The sequence below is a fragment of the Leptosomus discolor genome, chromosome 1, assembly GCF_034619465.1.
Source record: "Leptosomus discolor isolate bLepDis1 chromosome 1, bLepDis1.hap2, whole genome shotgun sequence".
NCBI lineage: Eukaryota > Metazoa > Chordata > Aves > Leptosomiformes > Leptosomidae > Leptosomus > Leptosomus discolor.
The window spans coordinates 117,835,318-117,854,254 of NC_141391.1; the positions used below are offsets into that span (position 1 = coordinate 117,835,318).

The 18,937-nt window shown below is 35.3% G+C and overlaps 1 protein-coding gene across 3 annotated transcripts in view; it reads left to right on the forward strand.

The window, feature by feature from the left end:
* DCAF6 (DDB1 and CUL4 associated factor 6) overlaps window positions 1–18,937 on the forward strand; it is a 90,529-nt gene that overhangs the window by 18,490 nt on the left and 53,102 nt on the right. For all 3 annotated transcript variants that reach the window (XM_086463229.1, XM_086463234.1, XM_086463244.1), the window contains exons 3-7: window positions 4,276–4,368; window positions 9,496–9,681; window positions 14,444–14,557; window positions 15,612–15,747; window positions 17,125–17,339. In XM_086463229.1, coding sequence (XP_086319355.1) covers window positions 4,276–4,368; window positions 9,496–9,681; window positions 14,444–14,557; window positions 15,612–15,747; window positions 17,125–17,339 — 744 coding nt within the window. The remainder of the gene's footprint in view (window positions 1–4,275; window positions 4,369–9,495; window positions 9,682–14,443; window positions 14,558–15,611; window positions 15,748–17,124; window positions 17,340–18,937) is intronic.

The window sequence follows — 18,937 nt, forward strand, 5'->3', positions numbered from 1 at the left end:
CATGCTGTGTAATTGGACACGGTGGACAACTTAAGGCAAGAATTTTTTTTTTCTAATTGAGGATAAAAGTAAAATCCAGCTTCCTACTTACCATTTGATCTATGTTACACAAAAGGGAGATCCTGTGGGAAACATGACTGTATGTATAATCATACTGAGGTACAACATCTTTGAAGAAGGAAATAGATCTCTTGGAGCAGTAATATTACCATAGCACCTTTTTGTTTGAGATTATAAGTATTTTCATCTCAGAGTTTAGGTACCATTGTATTTGAAATAGTGCAATTTTCCAGTTCATTTGAAGGCACAATTCCTAGCAGTAATATGGGAAGTAACTGAATTAGTCTACCGAATCATTAATGTCTGCTTGTAACCTTGTCATACTTACAGGGCATGATTTGTCTCTTTCAACAAGATTCACGTTGTCCAATTCAGTGAGGTCATATGTATGCTGGAAGTTGCCATTTTCCATGTTAACTCTAAAGGGAGCTTATTAAGATGGTGAGGAAATGTATAGAGTTAGGTGAGATGCTTTCTGTAGGAAGTGGCTAAACCCAAAGGAGAAATGCTGAAAGAGAATCAGTTTGGACCAGCAGTGATGAAGTGTGAGGAAAGCAGAGGCGAATGCAACTCTAAACCATGTTGAACTTGAGTAAAAATATTGCTTATTTTCTTCCAGTTCTGGTCCTGTGAAAGCTGAGGAAGGTAGAACTGTAGGATGCATAGGTAGATGGAGCCTTTGATATAAGCAAATACTACATTTTTAGAATAAAGGAAAGAGGATTACCTGGAGGAATAATTTCTCCTTTCTATGTATAGACATTCAGTTCAGTAACAAGCAAGCATCCTGTGTGGCATACGTCTCCTTCAGGATGGCATATGTGAGCAAGTGACTTTTAGATTTAGTCCTCAAAACTATGCTTAAATTAGTATAGGAAGTTCGCATATTGTTAGAATGTGCAGGTTTTACCTCTTCCTCCATAGATGATAGGTAGTGCATTTTTCACCCCTTTCCTTGCTTGGGAGATCTTTCTGATATTCTGGATATCTACAGTAATTTGTATTTCCTTTCTTCTATTTCTTGTATTCTGTTAATCTATCCTATTCACAAAAGAGTTGATTCTGTCACATTGCATAGAAGTGAGGAGTTTGCTTTTTCAGTTTTTTAAGGATAGGCTGTACTGCCTTCTGCATTGACTTTGAGGAAAACACAGAGATAGTAAATTTATTTTTGTCTATATGACTAGTGAATCAAAAGTGCCTGCTGCTTCCTTTCAAGGCTAGTTGAATGGCAAATAAAATTAGATACAGTTGATCACGTGGAATACTTAATAGAAAAAATACATTACACACCCTTCGTCTTTTCTCATCTTGTTAGCAATTGTCTGTCATTTGTGTTTGATAGATCCTTTCTTTTGGCTCTAACACCTTTTTCCAAGAATTTCAAACCCTTGGTGTAGTAACTGTTATGTTGTGCTTTTAGTTGGGTATTAAGTGGCTGTGAAGGTAGTAGGTAACATAGCTTTTCTACACGGTTTTGAAATACTAACCAATTTGCTAGCTAGTCCTCATTTTACAGTGTATTCTAGTAGTGGATTTGTACCATGGAATGAGAGGTGAGAACTCTTTAAATCTGCTCTTATCAAGCATCTATTTTTAGTGATCCATATGCATATTTATTGCGGTTATTCACTGTTGGTCAATAGGTTGTACTGAACACTGAGAAATGTAGTGTATTGACTGATCACTTACTGGCAAGTTGGTGTTTTCTGGGGGAAAAAAAAAAAAAATCAAGCTTATTCCACTGAAGGACTTTGTTATTTCTTGAATTATTTTTTGGCAGTAATGTTGAGAAGATGATATAGTACAGAATAAAAATCCTGTTCAGTTATAGACCTCTAGTACACATCTGGTTATGTCATCTCACTTCCAGATTTTTTCTGAATCAACTTTGGCCTGGGTAGGGTGTATTGAAATTGCTCAACCCTGAGGCAATCAGTGCAATGAAATCTGAATTTAGAAGGAGAATGACTTATATCTTGTGTAGGCTTGTGATGCTGCAGTTTGGATCATCATGTCTGCCCTTTGCATCTTTGGCGCTTTCTCTGCTTTCCTGTCCTTTGGATTTTGTTTTTGGACGCAGACACACCTACCCACCCCTTAACTTAATTTTTATGCTAGCTCTTCTTTCTCACATCATGTTTTTGGGTTTTTTTTTTGGCAGCTTCGTTGTTTTTTCAGTGTTTTGTTGTTCCTATTATTGTGTCCTCGTATTAGCATTTTGGTTTCTTTAGGGCAATGATAGTATTTTTCTGCCTGAAAGGAAATGTAGATGAAAATGAACATTCTTTGGTTTTGTGTTTGCCCCAGCAGCAGTACTGTGCTATGTTTGATAACATTTTTGAAGTACAGTCATTGTCAGGACAGGTTACTTCAATGATAGATGGATCTGGGGGCTAGCTGAATGCATGGTTCTTGGTGATTGACGGCCAGGGTTATAAAACCATAAGAGTGGCCATGCAAGGTCATACCAATGCTCAGTTGAGCCTGATAACTTGCCTCTGAGAGTGGCCAGTACTGATTTTTGAGAAAAGTTGAGACAGGGCAAGCAGACAGTACCTGAAACGTATTCTAGAGAACACATCACACTTTAATGGACAGATGGACGTGAAAGTTGCATCTTTGTTTCTAATAATTTTTCCTTTTCCTTTGATGAATATGTATATTCTTTCTTTTCTGGTGTTAGGACATTCCATAACAATGAATTCCAGTTTTAATAAAATGCCATGAGTGTCATATGATGGCTTCATTGAAGGCTTTCCATTTCCTGTACTCTAAAGATCTATGGAAAATGACTTCTTCCCCCCCCCCCATGTCATTCATGATGTCATAAGTTTCTTTCATATGCCTTCCACATAGTATAAATTACTTCTTGCAATAAGAAGTGTTAGATACCTGTGATCACCCTAGTAATTCTTTTTCATAACTTCTCTTTTCAAATGGGCAGTGATAGAAATAAAGAATACGGAAGTAGGATATGAACCAAAACTGCATAGTGTGGAAGATGCAGATTTACCATGCATGGGTGTATACAATGACAGAATGACATTTGCTTTTCTATGCATTTCCTAATGATTCATAATATTATTTGACTGCTGCTGAGCATTGAGCTAATTTTTTTTGAGTGGCAAAAATTCATTTAAAGCTCCTCAATGAATATGTCAAGCTGTTGCCCATGTGATCCATCTGAAACAGCTAATTCTGATTTTGCAACTTTGCCTAATTAAGGACCCCAACTAAGCTTGTGATTAAAATAGTAACTAAAATGAGTATATTTATTTTAAACAAAAATATTTTTGTCTTTTGGACTCAAAATGAGACATTTGAATAAAACAAAAAAGCATAAAAAAAGGATTTAGAACAAAGTGTGGGGTTTTTTCACTAATTATATAGTCCACTGATACATCATAGTAAGGCAGTTACTCTGCCAACAGAAGATGTTGATGGCTGAAGTTTGATACTTAAAGCTATTTTAGAGGCTACTTGAAATAATAATGGTCATGCATGCAGTCTTTGCTGCTTGTGCATGAGCTGCTGCTTGGAGGCAGGTTACTCTATGGATACCTTTTGAGCTTCCTGGACTTCGAGTGCTTTTACAGCTTTATTTCACTGACATATTAAACACAGTCTTGTGAAAATGAGAATTGATAAGGAAATATATTGTAAAGTTCTCCCAATACAATTCTGTACCTCACTGTAGGATTCTTCTTTCCCGGCATATTCACACTTCTCAAAAGGGATCTGGGATGGATTCTGCAGTGCTTTTCAGATGATCCCTGAGAAGGTGTGGTCACTGAAAAGTATAAAAGGCAATGGATGGTCAGAATTTGAATGTGGTGAAGACAGAATAATGAGAGCATTGTGATGCCTTCCAGTTCAAATTTGGAGAACTCTTGGAGTAGATTTGGTACATTAAAACACCTGAATGTGTAAAATTGTGGCTACTGAGGCCTTTGTGGGAAGGCTTAATTTACCTGATGGACTCTTCAGGAGCAGAGGGAGTAATTGAGATGCCATAAATGAAGCAGGTGATTCCCTTATCAATTTGTTTTAAAAACACTATTTTTTTTTTTTTGTGCTAGCTGTTTAGAAATTGCATCATTTCAATTGAATTTGTTAACTGCTATTTCTGTAGTGTTGGATGAGTATTGATGTTTTAATATTCTGAAATTTGTATTAATATAAATCTAAACTAATTTTTGTTAATTCCTGCAGGTGAATACGATTTGCTGGAATGATACAGGAGAATATATTTTGTCTGGTTCAGATGACACCAATTTGGTAATTAGTAATCCCTACAGCAGAAAGGTAGGTTTGTTTCTGGATTTTCAAATAAGATTTAAGCTATTATTTTTCAAGATATTAAGATTTTTTTTTTGAAGATGTTATTTTTCAGATATTAATTATTATCTGACAAAGATAGTATCAGGCACTTTATAGTGCTTATAAATGAGAATAAAACTTCACAGTGCTTTAAAACCTTGGTATTCTAATCCCTCGTGACACAGGTATTATCCCATTTTACGGTAGGTTGTCTGGCACAAAGGAACACGGTCTCACAACAGATTAGTGTCAGAATTAGCAGTAGGATTCAGTAATTCTTGTGAAATCTTATAGTCAGGTAAATTGTTTTCTGTTTCGTTTTAGTTTTAAAATATTAGCTTTTTCTGTATGTAATATACCAAGTTTTCTTTCTGTGTAATGTTCTTGAAGTGTCAGTCTTGATTGAAATACTTTATTACCGTTTGAAATGACATTGCCTTGTGTGTACATGTGTGTGGATGGAGAAGAATTTGTACTGAAATAGGGGAAGCAGATTTGTGAAAGGGGAGGTGCTGTAAAGGTCTTTGCTTTTCCACTTCGGTGCTCACATGGGTTATGTTGCAGTCCAATGGCTTCCAGTAATGTCACCTAGAAGTGTTCCACACTTCGATCTTTAAGGAGCTGCTGATTGTTTGGTAGAACAGTTGCTCTGAACTGTCCTTCAGTGCTGGGGATCCTATGCAGCAATGTTCAAGTGAAGTCCTCTCTCTCATGCTATCTTGGAGGCTGAGAACTAAGCCCTGAACAGGTGATGAAAAATTAACTGTAGTGGGGGAACCAGAATGTGTGACTGGAATGGTAGAAAAGAGTTTGAATAGAAGGTTATGGAGGCAGCAATGTTTTGCCTTCCTGAAGAGCTGCAGTGGGAAAATAGTGTTGCCTGTGCCTATAGGTAAGGCCCTTTTCCTCTCGTCCCCAAATGAGCCATAGCTTCATCTCTTCCTTTGAACTGTTGGTGTCAGTCTGACAAAGTTCAGATCAGTGTCGTTAGACCAGAGTTTCTCTTGGACTGGGAGTTCAGCTGAAGAAGAAGAGGTATCTAAAACTGCTAGGAACTGGATGAAGGATATATTCCAAAGTGGGTGTTGTTGGAGAGACTTGTAAAGTAAAAATTTTTCATGCAAGTAAAGGGTGTTCAATATTATTTGTTGTGCAGGGTTTATTTTAATATATCTATGGGATAGTTGCTATATCATAATCTTATAATTACTACATTAAAATATTGTAATATTTTAATAGATGGGGCAATTTAACTGTTATGCTTTCATTGGATGACTTTTTTTTCCTCATTGTGTACTACTGCTGCACTTAACTAAGAAGTACAGGAGATGTTTTGTTTTCTTATTTTTAAGTCAGCTGAGTTATTTTTTTTACATAACAGCAGAACAGATAGATTTTTTAAGTTATTTTTTTTCCCCCCAATGTGTGCAAATGCAATTATAAAAGAGCAGGTACTAGCAAGAAGAGTTAATAATCAGTGTTGTTCCCAAAATATACTAGACATGCAACTTTTAAAGATAGTTACAATTGTGTTAGCTTATTTTCTCCTGCTTGAGTAACAGAATCGATACGGGAAAAGGGAGCAAATTGGTATTGGTACCAGAACTCTACTGTAATTCTGTCATCTTGGCAGATATCCTTGTCACCATATTTTCTGTTATGAGGTAGCTAGAGTAGCAAAAATAGACTTCAGCCATCAATATAGTCTAATGCATTAGTAAAATATCTAATTTAATGAGGAAGGATTTAATCTTGTTTAACAGTTATTTATATGAAATTTATGTAAGTCACTCCAGTTTGGGTTATATCCGGCCAGATGCAGGTGTCTCGTAAGGAGAGATTTGTCTAAATATGTTTCTCAAGTTTCAATGGGTTATAAGTTTACAGTGTTTGTGCATCTGAGAAGAAATGTGTTACTGTAATTTCTAATAGTAATTGCAAATCTAAATCAAAAGGATGAGCACTTTGTTATACTTTGGGATGACTGAGAACAGTTCCTCTTGTGGATCTCTTCTTCCTCATTTTACTTGTTTTAGGCATCACATTACTCGGGGCGAGGAGAGAGGAAAGTTTGGCTGGAGCTAAAGCTCTACCCACTACAAATATGGTACAAAAAGTTGGAAATTTATGTATTTACATCAGGTTAAGCATTCAGTTTTCGAAACTTTTAAATGGAGCCTGAGACTTCTCTCAGCTGATACTAGTGTGAAGACAGGATTTTTATAAGTAGTCACATTCAGAATTTTTGAATCTTCAGCCTGGTTTGCCTTCTGGGAGTGAAAGGGTTCAGCTCACATGAGAAAGTGCTGAGGAGGCTTTGGAGGGTGCTGAGTGGGGCTGAAGGTTTACAGCTTTTCTGGAATCAGGGTTGCTGCTTTCCGCTTTAGGATGGGGTTCCATTAGGTTTCGTTACCTTTACTTCAAAAGGGGGTTTGACTCCTTCAAAGGAAGTACTATTGAAAAGGCTGGATTGTAAATTATTCTGTGCTGAGTATCTTGAAAGGGAGCCCTAAATTGACCACATCCTGAAAAGCTTAGTAACCCACTGATATTTGACTTGCATTAGTTTCAACAGGCTTCTTTTTTCAGAAGCAAGCCACAGTGGGTTTTTTTTAACTGGTTTTAGTTTTTAATGTGACTTCAAAAATGCTTGTTTGTTCATTATAGTGCCTTTTTATTGTAAAGAGTTTCCATTTGGATATTGAACTTAAACATTTCAGGTTTAAAGAAGACAAGAGTAGCTGCCAGAAATTCTACTTTCTTGGAGGAAAGTACTTATTGTTAGGGATGGTGCTTGTATGCAAGCTTCTGGGATCGTTACATAAATTAGTAATCCCATTTCAAAGATTTATTCTGCACTTTGAGAGGTGCAAGTTGAATTCTCGTATTTGCCTCTTCAATTGATTGTCTGTGTAATGTATTAAGCAATTGCAAAAATGATGAGGATGTCTGAATTACTACAGCTAGTCAGCTACTTTGAAGAACATCCGAAATTCTTTGTTCCTCCTATCCCTTTTCCTTAGTCATTAAGTATTTGTAGCCTGTTAGGTGTTGGTAGTAAAATGCCCTAATGGAGTAAGGTAGTGGTATTTTACTTTGTGTAGGTAACGATAGGCTTTTGGGGGTTGGTTGTGTGTGTTACATTTTCTCATCTTTTTTGCTGCCTAGGCACCAGCAACTTTTAATGCCTCTTTCTCCCCTCTTAAGGCAGTATAACAAGCAGAGTAGAAAAGGATATGCAGTACAAGTCAAGAAGGGCATGGAAAAATCTTCTACATATAATAAATGCTGTAATACTTTAATACTTTTTATTGCAGCACTGTGCAATGTTGCACAGTTAGGAAATTGAGGGGCAGGCAAGATGAGGTTAGATCTGCCTGTGAGAAAACTCTTTCCTTTACTGAAAATGCATAGCTGTATATATTTCTGAATGCTGGTTTCAGTTTACAGTGGAGGAGAGAAGGGGGGAGGGAAAGGAAAAGTTTTTTGCAAGTTTGAGGGCAATCATAAAATGTAGATCTCCATGTCTAAACTGGGATCTGCAGATGGGGAAAACTGAAGCAGATTAGAATGTTAGCTATTGACTGCATGGAAAACAAGGGCATTAGGTTGGAGTTAGTGAGAAAAAGGGGGAAAAATAAGAAGCAGGTGTAATTTGGTGAGGGGAGGACCCTGTACAGCACAGCAAAGAGAAAAAAATCTGCCTGCTTATATTCAGCAGTAGGGAGGAAGTGGTAGAGAACTGGCAAGATTGTAGAGAAACCCATAATTGTTTAGATTTTTGTATTTTTCATTTTTATTACAGAGATCAAAACCAATTTCTGGTCAGGACAAAAATATTTCTTTCACGGTAGCAGTATAAAATCTGAGGTGGGATTGACAGATGACATCTTTAACTGTTGTCTGAACTAGTGTACCTTATGGACTTGTTCTTGAGTTGCTGATACAGAGTTCCTCATTTCTTTTGAATGTCTGGGTTTCAAATGTTCAGTAAAATGCAGAGATCTGAACAAATCTAAATGAAGAGGCGGATTTATTGAAAAAAGATGAATTAATTATATCTCCTGATTTTGATAATTTTTCTTTTTTAAAAAATACTGACCCTTGTGTATCTTTCAGAATATGCAGATACACTGTTAACTTTTTTTTGTATGAATTGCTAAAAAGGTGTGAAATAGCACTTCTGAAATATTAGGTGTGAGCTATCACTGAAAGCAACTTCATTTGTATAATGTTTTCTTTGAGTAAGTTAATTGAGTGGAAATTTGGAAGTAGTTACTGTAAACAACTTGGTAAGTATCTTTTTCCTGCTAGTAGTGATGAAAATGCAGTTCGGTTTAAATGCTGCATATGGGAGAAATAAAATGGAATATTCGCTAGTGCACAGGAAAGCATATGGAGGTTTTTTCAGTTTTGATAGACTAATAAGTATGATGATAGGAAATACAGAGTCATCACAAAGTGTTTAAAACCAACTGTGATGGTGATATAAATTAATATGCTTCTCTGCTGTACTGTAGATGAATGACATGCATTGAGACTGTCAAGTCTTAGTTTATTGCCCTGTAATCATGTTCTTAAATGTTTGTTTATTTTTGACTGGTTTTAAAACATCCTTTCTTATAAACTTCAGTTCTCCTTTTTAAAGTGAGTTTATTTTAAGAGCAGCATCAATTTTTAAAGTCTATAAAGTTGGCTGGGATTACAATGGCTTATTCTGCTTGACCCATGATATTCTAGGTCTTCTAAATCTCTCCTCAGTGATGTGCTGGCTGGCTGCACTATCACCCTAGACTAATGTTTTGCTTTGAGAAACATGATGTGATATGTAACTAGCATTTTAAAAACAAAAGGTGGCAGTTGCGTTCCAGTCCTTTCATTTTGCAGACTGCTTTGTGCAAGTGTGTAAGTGAATATCTTCAAGTGAACCACTTTGTTCTTAAAAAAATTTGGTGTAGACAGCTTCTCTGTTCTGTCCTATTAAACTGTAGGTTACTGGTAGCCTGTACATAACTTATGTTTTATAGTTTCAGAGTCTCTGTTGTTTTTCCATTCTTTATTTGTTTTGAAAATATTAACCTGATATAGTCTTCCTTTTTCTTTCTTCCTTAGGTTTTAAGAACCATTCGCTCAGGACACAGGGCCAATATTTTTAGTGCAAAATTCTTACCGTGCACCAATGACAAACAGATTGTATCTTGTTCTGGAGATGGAGTCATTTTTTACACTAATGTTGAACAAGATGCGGAGACCAACAGACAATGCCAGTATACATGCCACTATGGAACTACCTATGAGGTACCTCACAAAAGTATATGATAATTTTAAGAAAGGTAGAATACATATTTTTCTTGTATCGTTGCCCAAGATTTTAACCAGAATGCTGAAAGCTTTAGTTCAGTGGGAATTAAAGAACTTTCCTTCTAGCTTTTTGGAGTTTGTGTTGTTGTTGTGGGTTTTTTTTGTTTTTTTTTTTTTTTTTTTTTTTTGACTAGACTTTAAAAAAGAAATATGTTGTCTAAATTAAATGGAGGACTTTCCAAAAGGTAGTGTCGTTAAGACTTTCTTTGCAAATATAATAACTGAATATACCTTCACCACAAGAGCCCTCTGCAGAGCAAAACTGATTTAAATTGTGCTGTAAATTTATTTCTGAAAAAGGTTGAGGCGTTTTCAATCCTCCCTTGGAATTTTTGTACATATAAATAGGCAAGTGAAGAAGCAAAGTGTTATGTAAGTTAGGAAGATACTCAGATTTATTGACATATTTATTTTAATGACAGCAAAATCTGTAAAACTTACTGTGCTTAAAATAGGAAGAATACTAGGATTTCCTCCTTAGGTTATATATGTTCCAGGTTTTTTGAATATTTTTCATTTGTTTTATTTTGTTTTGGTTTTTTAACATTACCACAGTACACACAAGTGGGAAAAATCCTAAATTCATTGCTTTTTTAACTATTTAGCTTAGATTTCATAGCAAGCTTTTAAATCTTTGTGTGTAAAAAATATTTTAAAGTCTCTGTTAAGAAAAAGTTGAGGGCTGTGAAAAGGTGGTGTGAGAAAAGAAAATGGTGAAATACTGCCAGAATTACTTTTTGATCGTGTATTAAAAGTATCTGATGGTTGGAATTACACATGCTCCATTAAAGATTTTGTCAAAAACACTTCCGGTCTGCAGGGTAACTTTGTAGGTCAGTCAAGCAAACCTTGTGGTGTTCTTTCTGTTTCTGGGATTTGTGATTTTGGGTTTGGGTTCGGTTTGGTTTTGTCTGGGTTTAAATACAAGACTATATTTTCAGTTTTGCAAAATGTGACTCTGGATCCCTGGCTCACATCATCTGCTTTTATTTTTGAGATTTATTTTTATTAAGAAGCTACTGTTTCCTTTGAATAGCATCAGTCCTTATGGCCCCCAATCAGAAACTTAAACTGCTTCAGTTCTCACTGAAGTTTACTATATATAGTAGTCTGTATGCTAGTCTGTGGTTTCTGTAAGTTGATTGGATGCTCTCTGCATCTCAAATAAAACTTGCCTTTTTGTGAGAACATCTGGAGACCGAGGTGGTATTTCTTAAAGCTGAAAAGTCCTCGTTGAGGTGGGGGGGTGTCTGTCAGCTCACTGCATTGTGATTTCCTGGGGAAATAAGAGCCTCCCCTTGCTGGCTGGCTGCAGGCTTTAGGAGCAGGCAGTTACTGGCTCAACTGGCACCTCTGTTTCCTGGATAGCTAGCTGTGAGTATTATATAAAACATTTTTGAGCTCGAGAATAGGAGAATGGTTATGGATACTGTGCTGAGGAGACATGAATGTAGTGGTAGAAGTATCATTAGAGCAGTGGGTTTGGGTGCACAAAGTTTGGGGGCATGGGCTAGGCTGCTCAGAGTACTGCAAATGGAAGAGTTGGTGGCAGCATAAAAATCATCATGAGAAGTCACTGTGGTGGTCTTAAGTTTTCATCTGCCTGATCTTGGGTTGACCAACAGTTTGGTTGATTACGTGAAGTGGCTGACACCAGGTGGTGCTGCAAACCACTGGTCGAACTAGGAAATGTCAGTGAAAGTAGTTGCCAGTTGTGCATGTGGGTCAGGAGTAATAATGGAGGCTAGAACGTAACACTTCTAACCTTTAATATGAGATGCTGCTTGTCTCTTTGCAAGGTGTTGTTATCAGTATGCACATTGCAAGCTACTAAATCAGATGATAAATATAAATTAAACTTGTCAAAACAGTAAGAGTCTGAAAAATATTTTAGGAAAAATATGGAGTCTAGCAGATCAAGATACGAGTTTTATTGTTGTCCATATAGAATGACTATAACTGAACAGTAAGTAGTTGTATGAATATAGTAAATATCTTCAAAACATTAGTTGAAGAAAGTATGGACTTTTGCTATATTGCACAGTCAATTTGAGATGTTTATTCAGCAAATAATGTTAACAAGAGGGCATTATTGTTATTTTAAATGACAGTAGTGTCATACTTTTTTGGTTGTTTATGCTGTTTTTAAACACAGTTAATGGAAGGAATCAAAACCCCTGTTTGACATCGACTTTTTTAGCAACTATGTCTTTGAAGTTATTTTTCTTAGCCTGTTTTGCACTGACATGTAACATATCTAAATTTGAGCTTTTTTCAAAAAGTCTTTGAAAAAGATAGGTTTATAAAACATTTTGGAATCTACTATTTATAAAGATTATAAATTCTGTTACTGTGTCTTAAAGCTGATATTTGAACATTAAATGCATGTATTATTGTGTGGCATAGCAGACCTTTTTTTGAGCCTTGGCATATGAAAGTATAATAGAGTAAATAGCAGGGCTTTTTACGCAAATGGCTGAGATACAGCTTCAGCTGCTGACATAGTGAAACTTTGTCACTGAGAGGTTTCTGGAGTGGGAAAATAATTTCAAAATATCATGACGTTACTGCCCAGTTGTATGTAACGACATCATCATATTAAATATAGAACTTTGACTCACTGGATTCTCTAAATAACACAAGCAAACATCGCCTGCCCCTGAGGTCCTAATTCTAAATTTGAATGTGGTTTGAATTTATACTGCACTTTAAACGTGGAGTTTGACAGTTCAAGACATTACAGAAGCATCCATTGAAACAGAGGAATGTGGACGTTTGTGTGGATTGTTATGAATTGTGAGATAATTGGACAATTGATTTTTATTCTTGGGGAGAACAGAATAAGCAGAAAGGGAGAGAGAAGTTCTTGAAATATGTTTCTGGAGAATTCGTTGTTTATATAAGGCCATTACAAGTTTATTTTTACTCCGCCAAACGCTTTTCTTTATTGCCCTTCATGTTAATTGCATCTCAGAGAATGTACTTTTATGGACAACTCTTAACTTCCTGTTTTCAATACAATAAAATGATCATACATTTATATATTTTTGAAATTAAATAGAAAATTATTTTTTTAGAAAAAAAAGATTTTATATATATAATGTGTACTTGTTGAATGTAAATATAGCAACAATGACTTAATTATTGGAGTCTGCACTTCTCAATTTCTCTGTTTTAGTGCTCATTAAATACTTATGCATGGTATTTAAAAACATTAAAAATTACATGTGCAAGTGAAAGTATGTACCGCACTGTTACATGTGTATTGTGAAACAGTATTGGTGTGAACAAAAATAAAGTAGAGCTACTAGTAATAAGAGCTTGCTATGTTTTACCACGTTCAGCAATGTTCTTGGAACAAAGTAAACGTTTTCAATGAAAGCTCTGCGTTGAAATACAGCAAAAATGCTGGAAGGATTTAGTGGATTGAAGAAAAGTTGCTGGCTTTTATAACTACACTAATAAAATTAATTTGAGTGAATCTGTAGTGAAAAATACTTTTCAGTATGTTGCACTATTGAGGAATAATGGTCATAGCTCAAATTTATTGTTCCATTGTTATTAAAACCTTGGCTTTGTTCTGTCTATTAGACTTGTTTGTCAGCAGTAAGATTTGGCACAGAACACAGTTAATGTACTGAGCATTACATGAAGAAATGCTGAATCCTGCAGAGATTACCTTTGTAATCCCACTTTAGGTAGAGAGATTTATAGAGATCCATAGGTTACTTTCATTAAGAGTTGGGGAGGGGGGGTGGAGAGTAAATCGTCACATAAAAAGTGTTAAAGAATCACTCACTTGTTCTGTGTTGAATTAGCATATTACACTATTATTGATTTTTGTAACTTTATAAATTTCTATGAAGCTACTGATAGTAGAGGTGGTGTAGGAAAAGAAAAATACTGGGATTTTCCACAACATTCTCTGTTTTGTATTTAAGGGATAGCGTGTAGAAACATGACATTCCACGTGCATTCATTGACCTGTAGATTCAGCTTTAACATTATGGTTGCTTGCCTTTTTATTTTGTCTTAAGGAGGCCTTCTTGAGTGAAGCCATACGTGTGAGACTCCATCTGAGTCTTCCCTAGTTTGTACAGGGCTGAGGTCAGGAAAATGGCACAATACAGTGCTCTCTTAAAAAGTTTAAAAAAAAAAAAGTGCAGTGAGGGAGTAGGTTAGTAATAGCCTTTAATTCATAGTTGCTTCAGGGGACTACTTTGAATGTAAAGGAATGGCCCCATGGGAATAAAAGCCATCTAGTATTTTCATGTCATTCAGACTTCTTAGAGTTTTGTTTGTTGTTATCTTCTATTACTCAATAGAGAATAAACTGAGCTTCTGTTGAATTATTGCATCAAATTGATTACTGATCTGAAAACTGGTTGCAGTAAATCTATGCTGCTTATTAAAAGATAATAGAAGTGACTGTAAACTTTGACCTATAAATATTTAATCTTATGTGACATTCCACAGTTTGTTTAAACTTCAGTAGTTCAAAATTTCTTCATTTTCAGGAAAAGTATCAGCAGTTTTCCAGTTTTCCTCTCTATTTCAATAGAAAACTTGACTTGAGTCATAATTGCTTCAGTCTTTACTGCTGTTCAAACTGTTGATGCTTTATTTTCAAATTAATGGTGTTTCTGGAAGTAGTAATACTTTTTTGGTTTGTTTTGTTTTGGTTTGTTTTTTTGAGCAGATTATGACTGTACCAAATGATCCCTATACTTTCCTCTCTTGTGGTGAAGATGGCACTGTAAGATGGTTTGATACTCGAATCAAAACAAGTTGCACAAAGGAAGATTGTAAAGATGTAAGAGTGAAATCTTTTAATAAAGATGACCTAAATGTAGAGCTGTACATCATACAAACATAGGATATGAATTCTGGTAAGGCTTTTAGAAATAATAGATTTCAGGGTCGTTGGTGGAGATGACAAGATGTTTCCCAAGAAACAAAAACGTTTGGGGAGTCTTTTATTCTTTCCCCCCTTTTGTTTTTAAATTTATTTCAATATCTTCTTTGGCGTTTTTTAGTTTATGAACTTTGGTGTGAGACTTCAGATATGGTAGAAAAGTTTCTGTGTTGAAATTCCATCTCTTGGTCTGGTCTACAGTAGTTACTAGAGAGTGCGGAGTTGAAAGCAAAAAAATGAGCCTTGAAAATCATCTGAAGCCTTGTGTTCTTGAGCATCCTTTGTGTCTCTGTAAGAAAAGATTTGGTGATGAATTATACTAGATCAAATTAGCCACTGGTATTACTCCCTAGAAGGTAAGGTATTGATGGTGTCCACTGTGTTTGGATTGCAGAAACAGTTTTAATGTTGAATTGGAGAAAAACTGACACCAAAGTGTGTATTGCTACTCTAGATTAATTTTATTCTGCTTTGTGCATATTTACCAGCTCTAGGGATTTCCTTCTTTCTTTTCCTCTTCGCCCATAGATTAAATCTATTCTGATCCTTTAAATTAATTGACTGTTTCTGTGTATTTGGTGCTCTTCTGACTCAACAGTTATCTGTGTTTCCATAGGAAAATCTGAGATGCAAGCTAGTTTATAAATCTGTAGTCGTTACAGTTATCTGTTCTTAAATCTGTAGTTGTTATGCTTATCTATTCTTAAATGTTTGTTCCTTTGGTTTGTTTGTTTTCTTCTTTTGTTGATCTCATGCTATATTTCTTTCTGTGATAGTTTTCTTTCTCTGCAGTAGCTTTTCTGTTTGACATATTTTCAATCTATCTTCACAGGGTCAGACCTAGTTTTCTCATGGCCTCCTTGACTAATGGGTCTGTGTCCCAAAGTGAAAAATAGTTATACTTCAAATGTTCAGAGCTATTATTTGAATACTGTATTTTTCTTTGTTCCAGGATATTTTAATAAACTGTCGGCGTGCTGCCACTTCTGTTGCTATCTGTCCACCAATCCCATATTATCTTGCTGTGGGTTGTTCTGATAGCTCAGTAAGAATATATGATCGGCGAATGCTTGGTACAAGAGCAACAGGTAGGAACCATACCTTTACAGTAAGTAAGCTTTTCTAACCATTTGCAGTTCCAATTTCAGATTCTTTTGTTTTTCAAAATGGATGGTGAATGACTGAAGTAATACTGAATGAAGTGTAGCTTTCTTCTACCAGAACTATGCTTTGTAATAATAGTCATTTCATTCTAATATTTGCTAACACAGAAATCTTCAAGTAAGCAAACTTATCCTAAAATGTATGAAGAGATTATGTTGTATACTGAATGCAGAAAAAGGCATTTTGTAATGTCTCTTCTTTTGTTTTGAAACATGTGATTCCAAGATTCCAAAAAGCTAGTGATTGCAGCCTGCAGTGGTTCATCTGAATTTTAGTAAGATTAATTCAGGTATGCTGGTCTATAGAGTAAAGGAGAAAAAAGACAAAATTTTGAAGATTTTGTAATTTTTCCGGATATATTGGTATAGTGTTCTGTTGTTTATTTTGAGGGGATTGTGTGTTTGGGGCTTTTGTGGTTTTGGGGTTTTTTTCAGAGGTGAAGTATTCTATGGCTAGTGAGCAAACTATTGATTTTCATTTAAAACTTTGTTCAGTCCTTATGTAGTGTGAGATGATAAACTCTGAACTTGTTTGTCGTCCAGGGCAGACTGTTGCACATACTAAGCCACAACAGATATGCCACGAGGGAAACGGTTACATGGCAAATTACAAGTGTTTGGAACAGTCTGTTTTCTTAGTGTTAGATCTTCTTGTAGGTAATTTTTATCTGCTCAGAAACTTGTAATTCTAGAATTTAGGATTGTTTTAGTGTGTGGAGTGGAGGCAAATTCTCAGGGACGCTTGGTAAGTCCAATGTATTGTATAGTTCTGCAGTTTCAAAGTGGCAGTATTACTATGTCTCAAAATAAAACTAGTATTTTTTTAAAACATTTTGGATAAAAAAGAGGATATGTATGTCCTAAATTTTCAGTTTAATATAATGAACTCCTTTCTAATGTGCATGTAGATATAGATTTGCGTTATTATTGTGTAGGTGTTCTTAGGTTCTAAAATTTCCATTTGTACTACATTTGACAGCTAGTATGCACACACTATCGTGTGATGGGTATGAGATATATGAATATATTTGTGTGTGTGTTTTAACCTTTTTTTATAATGTATATAGTGTCCATAAACAGAAATACAAAATACTAGTAAGATCTGATATGTCACTATTCAGATCCAATTTATTACAGAAGCTACAGAATACGTAGTGGCTTTTCTCTGACCATCTTTTGCTGGATATTAAATAACCAGTATATTGAAGCTGTTGAAAATTTGCAATAGTAAATGTGTTCTTTCTTTCTTTCTCTCTTCCCTCCCCCTCCTTTTTTTTTTTTTTTCCTGTTTTTTAAATATAGGGAATTATGCTGGTAGGGGCACTGTTGGAATGGTGGCACGTTTTGTTCCTCCTCATCTCAATAACAAATCCTGCAGAGTAACGTCGCTATGTTATAGTGAAGATGGTCAAGAGATCCTTGTTAGCTACTCTTCGGATTACATATACTTGTTTGATCCCAAGGATGACACAGCACGAGAACTGAAAGTTCCTTCTGCTGAAGAGAGACGGGAAGAGGCAAGTGATTAAGATGACCAGTTTTCATGTTTTATATTTTTTTTTCTTGTGGCACACTTACCAGTTGTATTTCCCTGTATTTGCTGTTCGTAGACTGAGACATGACAAGTAGATTGTGTTACAAAATTTGCATATTTACAATATATGTATTTACTTAATATATTTACGATATTTTATTACTCGGTTGTGTTTTTTCTTTTCTGGTTTCCATCTCCTCAGTCTAAACGTTTTGCACCCCCTCATCTCTGTCATTAAAAGATAACTTTAAAGGAATATACTTTTGATGGCATGGAAAATAACTGAGAATACACCTCAATTACAAGAGTGACCTGATACCCTTGCTGGTATTATAACCTGAGTTTCACGCAGATGTCTTCTCATCTTTAGGAGACGGAAACCAGACAAGAGGCTGCTATTACTAGTACAAATATTCCTGCTCAGAAGGGGTGTAGACTCAGAGAACTGAGAAGTAATGTCCAGCTGAGTTTCACTGTTACCTCACAGAGGCAAGAGAAAGCAGAGACGAACCCAGACAAATTGTAATGCACAAATGGTTCTGCGCTTCTCTCTATCTTCTATGTAATGTTAATCTGATGTGAAGTAATTTGGTGGAGAATTGACTGCCCATTTACTATATAGAGAGAAGATGGTGACCACCTGTTAATAACAGATCCTCTGTATTATTTTCTTTTGTAGGCACAGAATATATCCTGTAATCTTTTCTTGCTGGATTATTTTCCTTAAATGCTGTTTTTTTCAGCCTGGCTTTAAGCTGTACAGAGTAGAAGGAATGTGAAGCTTTCTTCCCGAATCTGTTGGCACCTGAAATTTAACACTTCAATACGGTTTTTCACCACAGGATTTTTGCATTTAATTTAAATTTGTCAGCAGAACTATGCACTTTTTTTTAAAAGCCAGAGATACCCATCCAACACACTTAATTTCAAAATCTGAACTGCCTTTCTGAATGTTAAAAGCACTAGCTGTTTCTCTTCAAGTCGCTGAAAGTAACACTACCTATATAGTACTTCCTGCTACAAAAAAAACCTATGCTACAAAAATTTTTAAAAAGCACAGGTGAAAAAATAAAATAAAGTTTTATAAAAATAAACTTTGTTTTGCTAATGTTCGATTATTTTTTCCTTTTGCTTAATTGCAAATCCACACTAGTGTGGCAAATCCACACTTCATTAAACTGAAGTTGCCATATAGTTTTTAGCAGAAAGAGGTGAATATTTTTGCAGAATTCAGTCTGAAATCTGGAAAACCTTAATTATTATTATTCAGTATGGAAAGCCTCAGTTAACATAGTAAAGTTAATATTGCATAAAACAAGGGTTGAGTTAGTTCTGAGAGTCATTGATTTAGACTGTTGAACTTCTGTGTAGCTAATACACTTGCGTTATATTGAGATAGTGTTGTGCTTATTCACAGTTGATCTGAATGTATGGCTGACATTCCATTTTTTTGTGACATACAAATTTATGTAACTTAAGAAAATGGAGATACTGCATTTATGTTTAGACTCAGAATTCTCTACTATCCAACATAAATAGCTTTTCTCATGCCTTTCTCTCTTTTTTTTTTTTTTTTTTTTT